Consider the following 16,941-nt stretch of genomic DNA (forward strand, 5'->3'; position numbering starts at 1 on the left):
ACTCTTCATCTTCTCTAACTTTCTTACAAAGGCAAGATATGGGCCAAATCAGCTGCTAAATATTAAGACACTTTTTTCATTTAAGTGTTTTTGTTAATAGAACATCATGAATAATTCACATTAAACATTAAAATGATGTGGAGTGATTTTTTTGCCATATGAATAAAACACGTTGTGTGGAACATTGGAATAAATTTTGACTAAATCAGAAGTAACAAAGATAATGGGAATTGCTGCATCATCTCTTCATAGCTTTCTTATAGATAATCTGTCAGATCTTCCTTATTTGTGACTTGGTAAATGATTAGATATTTTTTACTTGTGGAATGCCACATTTCACAGTTCCCAATTGAGTATCCTTTGTTTAATTTGCAGACTGACCCAACATGAAGTACTACATGGGGATCGATGTGGGAACTGCAAGTGTACGAGCAGCACTTACAGACCAGAATGGTAAAGTGGTCGTGCAAGCTGAACAACCGATCCAAATTTGGAAACCACAGCCTGACTACTATGAGCAGTCTTCAGATGATATCTGGGCAGCCTGCTGTACTGTTTCAAAGGTATAATTATAAGAAGATTTGCGTGACAATATTGAACAAAACAACTATTCACAGACCAGGCTGTATTTCTGTAACACAGGAATCCTGTACCTTGTCTGCTACTGGCATTTCTGTCAAATACAAAGAACTACAGTTTAAGCCACTGAAAGGTAACAGAGTTTTCTGTCAAATCTCATTGCATTTATAAAGATTAATGAAAATATTGTAACAATAACCATAGTCCTTATGCCACTTGGCATGAGGAATGTGATTACTAATGCAACATTTTTTATCATGCTCTTAGCAATAATTGGCAAACAGTTTCCTCCATAAAACCAAAATTTCCTGGCATGAAATGTTGGGCCATTATGATATTTGTTCTAGATGGGCTAGATGATGAGCCACTGGCAAATATCACTGTTGTGGTTGGAAAAGGAAGTGCCAATTGCAGCAGACACAGTCATTTAGTTGAAGAAATTTCTGCAACTGCCTCATATTTTTCCTGTGTTGCATTTCTACATTGTATTTAACTGTTTTTCAACAGCCTGAAATAGATTCTGTAACCGACAATAAGCTATTTACTCTAAAAAAGGAGGCCCAGTAGTATAGTGGCTGCTGCACTCCATAATCATATGGTGGCATATGATATATTTCAGTAGCTTGCATGTGAAGCAAAAGTTCACTATTATTATTTTGGAGCTATGCTATTGTTTTAACTAAATATTGGCAAAATGGTGCACTATGGATTGCCAAAAACCCAAAGTTTACCTCTAGAAGTGACTGTACTACTGAGCCGGAGAGAATGTCAAGTGCAAAAACCTGAAAATTGAATGGCATTTTCAATCTTTGTTGTACTATTGTGGGGAAGTGACGAGCAGAGATCAGGTGGTTTTCCACTGGGAGTAAGTTAATTGGATATGTCACAATTCCCACACCTTCTTGCATATCATCCTGCTGCTAGAATCAGAATGATTTTGGCAGTGGCCTATACAATGGTTTCTTACCTGCTTTCTTGACAGCAGTTAGTAAATGAAGTGGAGAAACTATGAAGGAAAGAGTAGAAAAATATTATAAATGAAGCAGCCTTACATTGAAACAAAACACACCTTTGTGACTAGTGTCTTCCCAAGCTTGATTTGAACCTAGAGGTCGAAGGAGGAGGTGGGCCGGAACCAAAGGCTACATCTGATCAGTGAATACAGAAAAATGCAGATTATAATGATAAACAAATTAACAACTAATTTTATTACTGCATACTTTCCTTCATCTTGCAGAGAATAGCTCAGGCAGCCAATCTGTGCTATCTCCAAGGAATTGGCTTTGTTGCTACCTGTTCTCTTGTTGTGCTTGATGAAAAATTTGAGCCTCTAGCAGTTAATGCAGAAGGTAAGCCTCCTTCCTACTTCCTATCACCTATATAAAGATCGATATCCGTCTGTTATGCATCCAATCATTTCATGATCGAAGCATTTTTAAATGTTGCAACAGTAGTTGGCATAATGTTAAATGACATCATCATACATGATAATGTCATGTTTTGTAATATATAACATTATTTAAAATGTCCATCTAAGCCATAAGTTAGTAACCCACCTTTGGAAAAACTTGGAAAAAGTTCAAAATGTTTGACTTCAGAATGTAAGCTGAAAAGCACCCTAGCTTGATGCAAATGAAAGCAACCAGTGGGAAGATAGTGCTAAGAACACCTGAAGAAAAATGCCATTCAGGATTAATTGGAAAACATTGAAGAGATTGTGAGGATCAGCACCACATTCGCACCACATTCTTTGCAAGGATTGAAAAAGTCAAGACAACCCACCAGAATCTGCTCCACCATTTCAAAATATGGAAAACTTCCTGACTTTTTTCACCATCCGTGGGAGGTATTTAAAGAAGTAGATAGTTAAATACAAGACTAACTAAAGATCAGAAGTGTTACTTGTGTAGTCAAGCAACCATGCTTAACATGTGAGGTAAATATAAAGCTAAAGGAAGTAGTTTACACAAATGCCAAGAACAGCAGGAGAAATCTAGAAAGCAACAAAGGGGCACAGAAAATATATTACAAGTTGCAAAAACGGGAATATATAGAAAGTGTACAGGCCCCACCTGTCTTATTTTGTAGAACACAACAGAGAAGATTACTGGAAAATAGATAAAGTGCAGTTATCAACACTGAAAACAGAATGTGGAGAGAAATTTGTAGAATTGCGTAATGCACGTTGCAGCAAAATAATGAATAGGTGTAAAAAATATAATGTTTTGCTTGGAGCAACAAGTTATTTATATCTTAAGCAAATGTTAATGGGTAGGTAAATAGTGTTATATATATGTAGCAAGAAAGATAAGTGGGAGCTCAGCATCCTGACTAGTGATGTCAGTGCGGGACTGGATTCCCGACCTTGCCCACTGCAGGGCATTCCTTGCAGGGCACTGGGTCCCTGCCAGCAGAGGTCATCACCCCAGGAGGACTCCAGGCAGGGAACTTGGTCGGCCCATTGGGCCTCCCTCGTTTGAAAAGTGATGCCCACTGCAGGCTGAGGGCGGAAGCCTGGAGCATGGGCTGAAGTAGAAGGGGGTGGAGCCTGGAGTGCAGGCTGAATAGGGAGGTGGAGCGAGAAATCGCAGAGAGAAAGAGAGAGCAGGGTGGCAGCAAGGAGCAGGAGCAGATCTCTCAGACAGGTGAGTCACAGCATCAAGGACCTAAAGCCATGAGTAGGAACAGACCGAAGCCTCTGACAGTGGCTAGAGAACTGGGAAATAGCAGTGGAGCGGGTAAACAGCTTCTGGAGACCTAGGCGGACCACTTGGACAGCACCCCTGAATTTGAAAGGTCACGAAGAGAGGAAGGTCCCTTTCATATTTGGGAGACAAGGCAGTCTGGGTCACGAGGTAACGGGAAGTTAACAGTAAGAGGACTACCAACTGCATTCTCCTGCTCGGTTGGTTATAGATCGGGTGTTAAGCTCTCAATGGTCTCCTGGTGGATCTGGAGCATTGGCATAAATGTCCATTGTAAATAGTTTGTTTCTCTGAGCAAAGCTTTTCCATTAACTTTTATAAAGATCTGATTCCAGTTGAATAAAGAATCCCTGGGTGGAATTTTCCGTGCCCATTGGTGTGTGGCTATGCTGGGTGTGAGCGGACAATATGGCGGGCAGGCCAAAAGTCAGTTTCATGATGTTATGAAACTGGGTTGCAATTGTCTGCTCCGCCTGTCAATGGCGGGCCACCTTTCCTGCTGCCACACATTGGGAATTGCACTTGAATACATCTGCATATCATTATAAACCCTGCTTACCAGAATCATCCCCCATGCTGCATCATCCGAGCACGTTGGCATAATTGCACGCTGACGTGTTTCACAGTGGCATTTATAAGGCGTGCGCCTGGCGAGCTGCACTTCGAGGGGAACTTGGAGGTGAGTGCACAGTAACGTTGCGCAGCACTCGCGAAGTTCGCCTGTTGGACCTTAAGGTTGAGGCGCTGCGCATTCAGGTGAGGGCACAAGCAAGTTGCATTTTCCCAGCTGGCTCACGATGCGGTGCCGGGGCAAGGGCTGCACTGCAGTTGATGGTGGTGCACAAGCACATGCGGGTGGGGGGTGGTGGGAAGTGGCGATGCATTAGGGAAACCTTGTATAAAGTGACTGTTCTCCTGCAGCTGAGACAGTTCAGGTGCAGCCATGTTGACATGCATGGAGTCAGGCTTCTAGCTTACCTGCCCACTCAAGCAAAGCAGCAGAATGAAAGTGCCACCAAATGCCCCAGAACTTTTAAACTCTCGGGCACAGATTGCAAACTAATGAGCATTTTAGTGGACTGCAGAACACTTGGATGACTGAGCAAGTTGTACAATCTCCTTGTGACATGGAGCTGTCAATGGTGGAGGCATTCACAGCCCCCTGCAATATCATCATTCAGGTTTGGACTAGTCTCCCCCATGGTTCAAGCCAACAGCGCAGCCTCTTGCAGTGCAGGTTAGGAGAATTCCTGCACCTGAGCTGAGAGCACAGCATGCAGTCCAGTGGACAAAGCTGCCACCAATCAGTCAGGTGAGTGGAGCAGAGGTGGGTGGGGTTTCGGGCAGCGCACCAAGTGGTGGCCAGAACTCTCTGGGATGCATTAAGGGGCCTTCAGACTTAACCAAGAGAGGTTCTTAGTACACCAAAGCTAACCTATGTGTCTCTCTCTTTCATCTTGCAGTAGGAGTATGTCAAGACAGGAGCATGGAACCTGGTGACGTAGCTGTATGTCTCATGGCCTACAGAGAGCGGAGACGAAGGGGAAGAGAGTGATGCAGGTGTCTGGCTGGATAGAGGGAAGAAGGGGCAGCTGGGGCTCCCATGCACACTGCTGAAGAGTCACAGCGAACCATTGCTGGTTGGTGCTTAGCTAGACCCAAGGTCTGTAGACGGCGCTTGTCATTCCTGTAGATGACTGAGAACCGGTGTCACCTGATGACTGCGAATGTCCAGGGAACTGGTTAGCCACATCTGCCACCTGCTGCAGGATTTGGCTCCACTGGGACATGGAGGGCATCCACTACCAGTGGCCATGAATGTGACCGTGGCACTCAATTTTTATGCCAGGGGCTCCTTTCAGGGCTCTAAAGGTGACCTTTGTAGGATATCGCAAGCCTCCACGCACAAATGCATCCATGAGGTCACGGATGCCATCTTTGCGAAGGCACACAACTTTGTGCATTTTGCCCAGAATTAGGAAAGCCAGCAAGCAAGAGCACTGGGATTTGCCCAGATCTCGGGTTTCCCACGGGTGCAGGGTGCCTTTGACTGCACTCACATGGTGCTCAAATCTCCATGGCAACGGGCGGTTAACTACGTCAACAACAAGGGCTTCCACTCACAATGTTCAGCTGGTGCGGGGTCACCACAAACGCATCCTGCAGGTCTGCGCACGTATCCCAGTGTCCACGACTCCTACACTCTCAGTGGGCGTCAGATCCTTATTGTCTTCCAGGGTCCAGAGAGACTGCAGAGTTGGTTCCTCAGGGACAAGGGCTATCTGCAGAGGACGTGGCTGATGACAGCCTTGCGGCAGCCTCAGAGTGCAGTAGAGAGAAAGTACAACGAAGCTCATACTGCAACTTGCACCTCAGTGGAGCAAACCATTGAATGTTGAAAAGGAAGTTCCTGTGCTTGGACCGGTCTGATGGAGCCCTACAATACAGTCCACAGAGTGTGCCACACATCGTCATCGCCTACTGTGTCCTTTACAGCCTGGCGCTGCAATGGGGAGAGGAGATGGGGGAGCTTCACATTTCCTCTGATGAGGAGGGTGTCGACGGAGATGAGGGTGAGGACAACCTCGAAGGTGAGAATGATGGCAATGAGGCCATCGCATTGGCCAGACAAGGCAGGCATGCTCGAGGTGCCCTCATAGCTGCCAGATTCATGGAGGATGATGATGACATGCAGTGAGGAGACATCATAGATCTTCACATTGCATATGTGAAAGTTTGACTCCTGTCTGGCTGATGGCAGCGCACACAACCTCTGATAACTCTGATAAGACTCCTGTCCTGGAGACGCAGCGGATGTCCATAGTCCCAACATTCCAGAAGGATGATGACAACATGCAGTGGGAACAACCATAGACCCTCACATAGCTTATATGAATGTCTGACTCCTGTCTGGCTGATGGCAGCTCACCTGCGCTCTGTGAACAGAGTCATATCACAGAGATGCAGCGGGGAAACTTTAACTTCTCCCGATCCTATGGCATTCTTTGTGAGCTGACCCCTTCAGGACCACACTGTGACCGGACACAGATGCTGATGAGATGGGGGCCAGCTGCACCTCAAAGGTGCAGAGAGCACACAAGAGAGAACGACTGAATTCTGTGCTGCTAGCCAGGACATTCTGGCAGCAGTGATAAGCCCCATCGAGGTGCAGGCATGACTCATGTGACCAGTGACAGTGAAGGCACACCATCAGTGCTGAGAATGTTGCACAAAGCACAGGGAAGAGGCCCTGGACTGAGACATTTGCCTTTATCTTGTGCAGCGACCGAGATTTCACATCTGAGTGACACGAGCACTGCTCCTCAGAACAAAGAGCCATAGGTAAGGAGACATTCTTGGGAGTTTATTAACCAAGTGAATATTATGTACAAGTGATTAACACCTGTGCCCAACTGTGCAACTACAACTTCTTAACCTTCCTAACCCTGCTGCTGTGTCTTGGTGCTCCCACGACATCTATAGCAGAGGTGGAGATAGCCTGCTGACTGCTATGCCCTATCTGTGATGATCTTGACAGCGTGCTCTGGAGGGACGAGACATGGAGGGCCCCAGCCTGCTTTCGGCACTGGCACCCTCCTCAGCATGTGGAGCTGGATTTGCTGGGGTCACAGGAAGAGGGGTTTTGAATGGGTTGGATACTCCTGTGTCACCTCGCCCCGGGCGTGTACCTGCTGATCCTTCACCCTGTGGATGCCCGAGGGTCCCTGATTGACTCATCGAGGAGAAGGGGAAGCTGGAGTAAGATTGAGCTGCACCCTTCTTGCGTTGACACTGTTGGACGCCAACTATGGTGTCAGCAATGGAGTTCAGCCCACACAGCAAGGCAGGACTGATGTCCTGGATCAACATCTCTGTGGCAGCCACCATCCTACCAGTGTTGACCTTGGTGCGTTGGCAAGCCGACGCTGTCACATCAAACTGAAGGCAGACGGTCTCCTCCATTGTGCCTTGCAATTTGAGGAGTGCAGTGGACATCCCTTCCTGATGTTCCCGAGCTTGCCTTTGCAGCTTCAATGACTTAGGTATGACCGAATCCAGAGGCTCGTCATTTGACTTGGACTCAATAAATTTCTGGTCTCCAGCAGTCCTCCGACCTGGGAAGTCCCTGCTGCCGCCCGCTGTGGATCAGATAGTGCGATGTACCCACCAGATTGTAACTCCGAGTCTACTCTAAAGCTTGGTCCCACTGAGGTGTATATTTCTGTGCTGGTGGACGGTGTGGTGAGCTTTGTGATGAGTCTTCAATGAGGGTTTCAGCAGATTCCTCTTCTGAGGTGTCTTCAGTGCTTAAGCTGAGGACCTGGTTGTGGATTCTCTTGGCTGTTTCCCAAATGTGCCTGTAAAAGCAAGGAGAGATAATTAGTGCATGGCAGTGGCCTGTGAAACAGGAAACGTCACTCACAGCAAGGTTGTCTGATGGATGTTGCACTGCTGGATCCTCACTTGGTTGACCACTGCTGACCTCACCATTAGTAGAGGAATGGTCCAGATCTTCGCGGGCCAGATGGAAGACTTTGTTTTCAATGTCTGTGAGGACCTTGATTTCAGGAATTCCTCCACCAGATTGCAACCTCTCCCTTTTGTGCGCCAGCTTGTGCTGCATGAAGACAGATGGAGAGAGTGTAATCAGGACGCCTGCCAGGCCAGCTCATAAGTATGCTGGCATGTGTGGATGGTGCGTGTGCCATGGACGGATTGAGGACAATGAAGGTGTGTGTGAGAGAGTGAATGGTGATGCTCCTGGAAATGGCAGTGAGTAGACGTGTGATGGGTTTGAGTGTGGGAGTTGAGAGTGATGAGAAGAGTGGTTTACCCTGGAAGAACGGAGGAGATCATTTATCATCTTTTGGCACTGGGTGGCTGTCGTCTTTTGCAGGGCGCTGACCATTGCTGCCACCTCCTTCCAAGCCAGATTGATGTTACTGCCCCTCCTGCAACCAGAGCGGGGGTAGAGGACATCACGACAGGCCTCCACGGCATCCAAAAGGCGTTCCAGGAATGCATCACTGAATCAGGGATTGCATTCTTCTTGCTTTTTGGGGCTATGTCTTCTATACAGCAGTCCTGGCTGGAAGCACAGAAGTGTGGGCGCAGCTGCACTTTAAATATGGCACCCGTGAGGAAGCAGCAAGGTGACGGTGTGGTGGGTGAATCGGAGGCTGCCTTCCAGTGAAATGGTGTGTTTCTCGGATTGCATGGTGAGCTGGGATTGGGATGATACGGTGTGAAAAGCAGCCATTGCGGCCGGCGGGTAATATCTTTATCTGGCCTTCTACCACACTTCGTGCAAATCTGGGACAATTCCGCCCCCTGTTTTGTCATCTTCTTGCAGTTCATGTGCAGGATCCCAAGTTACACATATGTCTTTGAAATTTGTATTTTTCAATATTTGTCAGATGATGTTTACTGTTTGTCCACAATTATTTAAATGTGCTAATGTCTGTACGTGATTTTCTATGGCATTCTATGTTGCAACAAATTTTTCTGCTGCCTGATTTTATTCCATAGAGTTAGATTGCACTTTTTTGTTTGAGACTTCACTACGAGATGCTCAAACCTTAATTGAACTTTTACATGTATCTTTGGGAATTTGCTTACTTTTTGATTTTGATTTTTCCTCCATTATTTTACTTTGTTGTACTAACTTATTTTATTTACTGTTTACTGGTGGAATTCTAGGTCTGGATTTTAATATTCAGACGAGCTGGTAGCAGGGTGTCATGATAACACATGGGAAACCCAGAGTATGCCACTGCATTACTAGGTCACCCAACTAATTGGCATCACTGGCCATGATGGTGACCCACCTGACCTGGTTTCCACTCCACTATTTCAAAGGACACTGCAGCGTGCAGTTTGAAGCAATTGGAGGTGGGAAGGAGTGAGAAAGGAATGTTGCCACAGAAAAAAACAGAATTACCTGGAAAAACTCAGCAGGTCTGGCAGCATCGGTGGACAAGAAAAGAGTTGACGTTTCGAGTCTTCATGACCCTTCAACAGAACTGATTTTTCTTTACAAGAAGGGGGGTGAAATATAAGCTGGTTTAAGGTGGGGGTGGGGGAGGAGAAGTGGAGGGGGGGGCTGTTATTAACAACACCCCCCCCCCCCAGTTCTCTCCTCCTCCTCCCCCTCCCCCCGCCAAACACCTTAAACCAGCTTATATTTCATCCCTCTCCTTGTAAAGAAAAATCAGTTCTGTTGAAGGGTCATGAAGACTTGAAACGTCAATTCGTTTCTTCTCCACCGATGTCGCCAGACCTGCTGAGTTTTTCCAGGTAATTCTGTTTTTATTTCCAGCATCCGCAGTTTTTTTGTTTTTATCTATGTTGCCACAGAAGGTAGAATATCAAAGACTGCTTCAGCAATACCTCTCAGTGTGTGCTGCTGGGGTCACTGAAGACTAGGAGGGTTACACTGTTCTCTCACAATGTGAGAAGACACTTGGCTGGGGGCAATAAGGAGGCATGATTAGATGTGGTACAAGAGGTCAGCAAGACACTATTGTTGTACCTAAATTCAATGACCTAAGCAAGGCAAGAAAGGTGAGAGCCATGGTACATTCACCTATATTCTGATGTGTATATTTCCCCAACCCTCTCACTCTGACTTCTGAACTCTTACTCCAGCACATCATTACTCACATCAACCTAACCTGCAGGTACACCCATTCCTCTCTGTCCATGTGCTTCCTGACATATTGCCATCTATTTGGTCTCATCATCAGTCCCTCGAAATGAGGATGACATTATCCAGACTTCATGATTTATGTGTCCCCAGGTTACTCAACAGGCCAATCCTGGAACCATTTTGGGCAGAGAGGACATGAATTTCCCTGAGGTTCTCAGACCAGGTTTCTGTTTTTCTCTCTTTCTGCTTTCATCACTTCTCTGCAGCAGTTTATGTGATTAGTTTCTGACTGTCCTGCGGCTTGTTGGATGAGGTGTTGTCTCATGGTATGGTTTGTAGCAAGTTCCTCACACTCACTGATGTCAATTTGTCCCTTTTTCATTGAGGTCTTCAGAATGTCCTTAAAATGTTTTCTCTGTTCTCCTTGAGATTGTGTGCCATTCTTCAGTTGTGAAAAGAGGCTCTGCATCAGAAGCCAATTATCTGGCATATGGATGCAGCGTTCAGAGCAGTAGGGCTGATTTTGCATGATCATAGTTGCGACATTGGCGGAATGGAGTTTGTTCACCTGTCTTCCCACTTGACTGCGTATCCTGTCGAAACACTGCTGGTGGAAATTCTCCAGCATCCCGAGGTACCTTTGGTAGGTGACCCAAGTCTCCCTGCCATATAGAAAGATGGTGACAACAACAATGTTGTTGACTAAAGTCTTTATTCTGTTATGGAGATCTCTATGGTCAAAGACAGTTATGCAATTTTTAGAAAGCTACGCTGGTACATCTGATTCTCCTCCACGATAGCGACCTTTTGAGGAAGTTAACTGCTGAGATATAGGAAATATTCAATGACTTCTAAAGCCCCTCCATCAATAACAATAGCTGGAGGCATTGGTGCTTAGGTGGGAGAGGGTTGGTGGAAAATTTTGGTCTTGCTGACGTTGAGTGAGAGACTAATCGTTTTGTACATGGAGTTGAAGAAGTTGACGGTTGTTTGAATGTCCCTTGCAGTATGGGCTACAACTGCACAGTTGTTGGCTTGGATATGCTGGAGGGTACCCTTTGTCTTGGCATCTAGTCTGTTGAGGTCTAAAACCTTCCCATCCAGTCAAAACTCAATCATGACCCCTTGTGCACCAGGCTAAGGTGGACAGTGAAGATAGTTGGTGCATTCCCGTAGCCTTACTTGACACCTGTATGAAAGGGCTTGGTCTCAATCCTTTGGAGAGCATGGTTGCTGTTATATCATCAGGCAGGAGTTGCAAAGAAGGGGCAGTGAGCAGGAAAAACAGCCCCCGTGGCCCCACTGATGCGCTCAGGGCCTTTCCCCTCTGTTGGGCTTCAGCATTTTCTGCTCCTCAGATGTCCACCATGTGAGCAATGCCCTAAGCAAGGAGGGGGAAACAAAGGTGTCGGGGGGGAGTGAGTTTGAGAGGAGGAGAACGAAGTTGTCAGGGCGGTGAGGTTGGGAGGGTGGAGGGAGTATGATGGGGATGGGGGGGGTAAAGTGGGTAAAGACGGTAACAGGGGAGGTAGGTGTAAGGGGGGGGGTGGTGTGGAAGCTTTAAGGGAAGGAGTTTGAGGTGGGGAAGGAATTCAGAGAAAGGAAGGACTTCGGTGGAAGAAGGAGTTCCAAGTGGTGGGAAGAAGTTCGAAGGGGAAAGGAGTCTTGAGGGGGTGATGTCCAGGGGAACATGCAGGGGAGGGATCTTTTGAGTCCATCGCTACCTCCTAGGGAGTGAACTGAGGCATGGTAGGAGGGAATAGTGAGAATAACCGAGGGCAGAATGAGGCAGTAGGGTGGGAGGGTGTAGGTGCGACAGTAGATGGGACGGCAAGGGTGGTTGGTGGGGCCTCGGAGGCAAACGTGGACCCTGGGGGTGAGAAGGAGGAGGTTGGGGAGATTAATGTGGATGGGGGGTGGGATTTTCAGGAAGGAAGGAAACATACATGTTCACCTGGACATTCCCAAAAGAAAAGGGCTGTGGCTGGTCGGTGATGGTGGGGGAGGTGGAAGGTGACGCTGGTGGGGTCAACAATGATTGGAGAAAGGAAATGGGTGACTGGGGGAGGGATAAGGATGGGGAAGCACACGAAAAATATTAGCCACACCATGCTAGCTACATTGAAAGTGAAACGAGAGCCGTGGTGGGTGAGAACAGGTGCTGCCTGGGAGTGTGATCAGTGGGTGGGCGGAGATGCAGGGCAGCTCAGATGACAGCTGAAAGTGAACCCCAGCAGGCAGCATTGAAAATGCTTGGGACACAAATGAATGTTGAGCGGAATGGATCCGCGTGTGTGGGAGAGTACTTGAACAAGGGGCTCCGAAAGGCTCTGCCACACACACACACACTTCCCCCTCCAGAATCATTCATGTGCTGGCTGTGTGCAGCCGAACTGCAAGTTGGGGGGCATGGAGGGATGTGGGGGGAGGACTCGTGAATCCTGTCAATTAAGCTGAGAGACACCATTGCGCATTATTCAGTGAAAGTGAATATATTTTCAGATTATAAAGTGACAAAATGTGTTCACCCATGCAAACAACTGTGATCAGAATTTCTTAGCTTTTGAATGCCTTAGGTGGTGTCCTGACATCTGCAGCAGGAGTGGAGAAAGCCTGTGCAATCATTGGCCTTGTTGCTTCTGATGACTTGGGCCTTGGTCTTCTGGAGAGCCGAGACCTTGGGGGCCCCAGCTTCCTTTGGCTGTCATCCTGTGGGCTAGCTGCTCCCTCTGCGGTGACAGAGGATGAGGTTGAGAGGGTCACAGGCAAAAGGAATTCAGAGGGAGAGGACAGCCTCTGAACTTCATGAGTAGATGACCTAGGGGTGTCCAGCTGCTGCTGCTCCTCTCTTCAGGTGCCCCAAGGCCCCGGCCTGACTCCTTGAGGAGAAAGAGCACCTGGGTAGATGTCGAGGTATCCCGTTTCCCTCTCACGTTGCCACTTCAAGAACTCACCCGTGGCTACCGCGATGGAGTGCAGATCTGCGCGCAACTCCCTGTTCTGCAGAACTGGGGTCTGTATGGCATCCACCCTCCTCCCAATGGAGAGCTCCATACGCGCAAATGTGGGCACCACTTCATCAGAGAGCAGGCAGACACACTCTTCCCACTCACGTGTCACTCTGTTGAGGATTTCCAAGAGCTCTGCGTGATGTTGCCCCGCCTTTTGCTGACTCTCCAGGATGAGTTGGAAGGCCAACTCCAGAGGCTTGTCATTTGACTTGGACCTCACTGATACCTCTTCCCCAGCAGTCCTCCGATTGCCAGGGAGCTTGGCTCAACCTGCCGCGGACATGTGTCCATGTGGTGACCACCAGATTATGAACCTGAGCCTCCTCTAGATCTAGGTCTCACTGAGATGTGTATCTCTGCGCTGGTGATGGGTGTGGGTAAGTGCTATTACGAGTCTTCCAGGCTGCTTATTTTCAGCTCTTCAATGGAGGAGGTGTCTTCTTGGCTAGGGGTGCGAACCTGGATGGAGCTAAGGGACTGGCTGGCTGAGCGTTTCGGTTGCTACGCAGAGCTCCCTGTGAACCAAAGTAGAGATAATTAGCGCATGTCAACAAAGTGAGAAGCAGGAGATAGAGCACTTACGTTTGCGTTGAGACAGGGATACTGTGGTTCTAGATCTTCAGGTGGGTGGTTGCTGCCGACCTCACCATCACCGCAGGCATGGTCCACATACTCACCAGTCAGCGTGATGCCACTTTCCTCAAAGTGAGTGAGGGGCTTAATGTGGGCCACTCCACTCACAGTGTGGGACCTCTCCCTGCTGTTGTGAGCCAGCTTCTCCTGCATGAAAACAGATTGTGGGCAATACTCATGGCATGACATGGAATGTTTGTGTGGTGAGCAGAGCCATAGATGGGATAAGGATGCGAGCTCCAGAGGATATGACTCTGATGGAGATGTGAGGGTGTGGGGCTGTGAGAGTTAGTGGTGTTGTCCCTTGAGGTGTGTGATCCTTGTGGATGTGTGATGGGTTTGTGAGTGTGTGAGTTGAGAATGATAAGAAGAGTGATTTACCCTGGCGGATTGGAGGAGATCATTCATCCTTTCTTGGCACTGGGTGGCTGTCCTCTTTTGAAGGGCATTGGCGTTGACCACCACTGCCAGCTCCTCCCAGCCGAATTGGTGATATTGCTGCCAACCTGCAACCAGTGTTAAGGTAGAGGACATCACTACAAAATATTTAAAGGGATAGGGTAGATGCAGATAAGATGTTTTCCCTGGTTGGGGAGTCTAGAACCAGGGGACACAATTTCAAAAATAAGGGTAAAGCCACTTAGGATGGGGATGAGGAGAATTTTTTTAACTCAGAGGGTTGTGAACCTTTGGAATTCTCTACTCCAGAGGGCTGTGGAAGCTCAGTCACTGAGTATGTTTAAAGTAGAGATTGACAGATTTCTAAATGCCAGTGACGTAAAGGGATATGGGGATAATGTGGGGAAAAAGCACAGTGGAATGTGGATGATCAGCCATGATCATATTGAATGGCAGAGCAGGCTTGATGTGCTTAATGGCCTACTCCCGTTCCTGTGTACCTTTGTTTCTGATGTCCTAGACTGGTAAGGCAGCACAGGAGATGCATTTATTCCACCAACCAGTATCAACTGCTATTACCAGTTAACTGAGGAACACTGTTTGTGGAGACTGTCCTTCACAAAGAATTTGTTAGCTTATATAGGGCAGTTGATCTACATCTACATGGGTAACCAGCAGTTTGAGTGGGCACCATAGTTTTGCAAATTGACAGGATTCTTCAAAGCCCAAGAAATGAGAGATTGTATTTACATAATTGTACATGTTCCTTCGATCAATTTGTGACTATTCCATCAGTAAAAGTGAATATTTACTTTTTGGTACCTGCCCAAATAGATTAATTTTAAGGCAGCCCATTTTGCGAGCAATCCTTGACCTGGAAAGGCAAGTTTCTGGATGGGCCCTGGAAGATCATAGACATCTTCTACAGCTATGGTTGACACTTGTGTGCTTTTTCAGGACATCAGCTGATTAGTGTAATGATAAGCTATATTATTCTACCAGACAGAGTCATCATAGAACACACAACTGGAGTTTAAGAGTGCTTACCATGTTCAGAAGCTGATTTGATCGGTGGAGGGTGAGTGGAAGGGCGACTTTGTAAAAGAGTCTAGCCAGGGCCTCAAGGATCATGAGAGTGTGTTATCTTGCGGCGTAACCTTACATGAAGGACTGAGAGGACAAAGACACTCAGTGGCAACAGAGAGTGAGCAGCAGCTTGATGAGTGGTTGTAGAGCACTCTATTGCGAGTTGCCAACGACACACAAGACCTTCTCTTGATCAACACCTCTGGCTACTGCATTAACAATACCATCATCTGCAGTACCTTCTCTATAGACTTCAACTCACATAGTCTCATTCATGCTACCTCGACAGTCATTTCCTAGCATTGCCATTAACAATGTCTGCATGCCCAACTTCAATGTTACCAACATTTTATTTACAACCTAGTTGTTTTATTTACATTCAATGCTTCTTACCACTGTGCTACCCTTTAGTTCAATGTGCTCTGTGGATTCTTACCCTCTAATCTACTGCCACTTGTATGGTAGGAATGTGTGAGATTTGGCTAGCTGCTGTATGTCAAGAGAAGACTGAGTAGTCTTGATCTCAGAATAACATAAACCCATTGCAAAATGCACCTTTAAAACTATTCCATTGGCCCTATCTTTTTTTTTCCAAAAATATACTTTATTCATAAATCTTCAAAAACATTTCGAACCATTTCAGATCACCATTACAAAAATACAATCAGGTTCAACTTTTACAACATGAATCACAAGGTGTATCAGAACAAACAATGAATATTTCAATCATTGGCAGACATTCATTTTAATCTGTACAGCCTGAGGGGCTCTTTACAGTTCCCAGCCCCCCAGTGCACTGTGGCAGAAAGGTATTAGGCAGCGATCCTTCCCCATTGCGCCTTTGCGGCGGCTGCCCCAAGCTTAACTGTGTCCCTCAGCACGTAGTCCTGGACCTTGTAATGTGCCAGTCTGCAACACTCGGTCAGGGACAACTCTTTGCGCTGGAAAACCAACAAGTTTCGGGCAGACCAAAGAGCGTCTTTCACCGAGTTGATGATCCTCCAGCTGCAGTTGATGTTTGTCTCGGTGTGTGTCCCTGGGAACAGCCCGTAGAGCACAGAGTCCTCTGTCATAGAACTGTTCAGGATGAACCTCGACAGAAACCACTGCATCTCTCTCCAGACCTTCTTCGCAAAGACACAATCTACAAGGAGGTGAACAACGGTCTCTTCCCCATCACAGCCACCTCGAGGGCAACGTGCAGAGGGGGTGAGACTCCTGGTGTAGGAAGGATCTTACAGGGAGGGCCTTTCTCACCACCAGCCAAGCTACATCTTGGTGTTTGTTGGAAAGTTCTGGTGATGAGGCATTCTGCCAAATGACTTTGTCAGTCTGCTCAGGGAACCATCCCACAGGATCCACCCTCTCCTTTTCCCTCAGGGCCTTTAAGACGTTACGTGCCGACCACTGCCTGATGGACTTGTGGTCAAAGCTGTTTCTCTGCATAAACTTTCCCACGAGGGACAGGTGGTACGGCACGGTCCAACTACTTGGAGCGTTTCGCAGCATCGTGGCCAGACCCATCCTTCGCAACACCGGGGACAGGTAGAACCTCAGCATGTAGTGACACTTGGTGTTTGCATACTGAGGGTCTACGCACCGCTTGATGCAGCTGCACACAAAGGTGGCCATCAGTATGAGGGCGATGTTGGGCACTTTTTTTCCCCCTTTATCTAGAGGCTTGTACATCGTGTCCCTGCGGACACGATCCATTTTCGACCTCCAGATAAAGCGGAAGATGGCTCGGGTGATCGCCATCGCACAGGAGTGTGGAATGGGCCAGACCTGCGCCACGTACAGCAACAGCGAGAGAGCCTCACACCTGATGACCAGGTTCTTACCCGCAATGGAGAGGAAGCGTCGCTCCAACATGCCCAGT

The 16,941-nt window shown here is 47.4% G+C and overlaps 1 protein-coding gene across 8 annotated transcripts in view; it reads left to right on the forward strand.

Moving 5' to 3' along the window:
- Window positions 1-16,941, forward strand: part of fggy (FGGY carbohydrate kinase domain containing) — a 368,733-nt gene that overhangs the window by 37,857 nt on the left and 313,935 nt on the right. For 7 of the 8 annotated variants that reach the window (XM_041208766.1, XM_041208769.1, XM_041208768.1 and 4 more), the window contains 2 exons: window positions 376-563; window positions 1,817-1,928. In XM_041208766.1, coding sequence (XP_041064700.1) covers window positions 387-563; window positions 1,817-1,928 — 289 coding nt within the window. In that variant the 5' untranslated portion in view covers window positions 376-386. The other variant, XM_041208770.1, reaches the window with a different exon arrangement.

The sequence above is a fragment of the Carcharodon carcharias genome, chromosome 16 (genome assembly GCF_017639515.1).
Source record: "Carcharodon carcharias isolate sCarCar2 chromosome 16, sCarCar2.pri, whole genome shotgun sequence".
Classification (NCBI taxonomy): Eukaryota; Metazoa; Chordata; class Chondrichthyes; order Lamniformes; family Lamnidae; genus Carcharodon; species Carcharodon carcharias.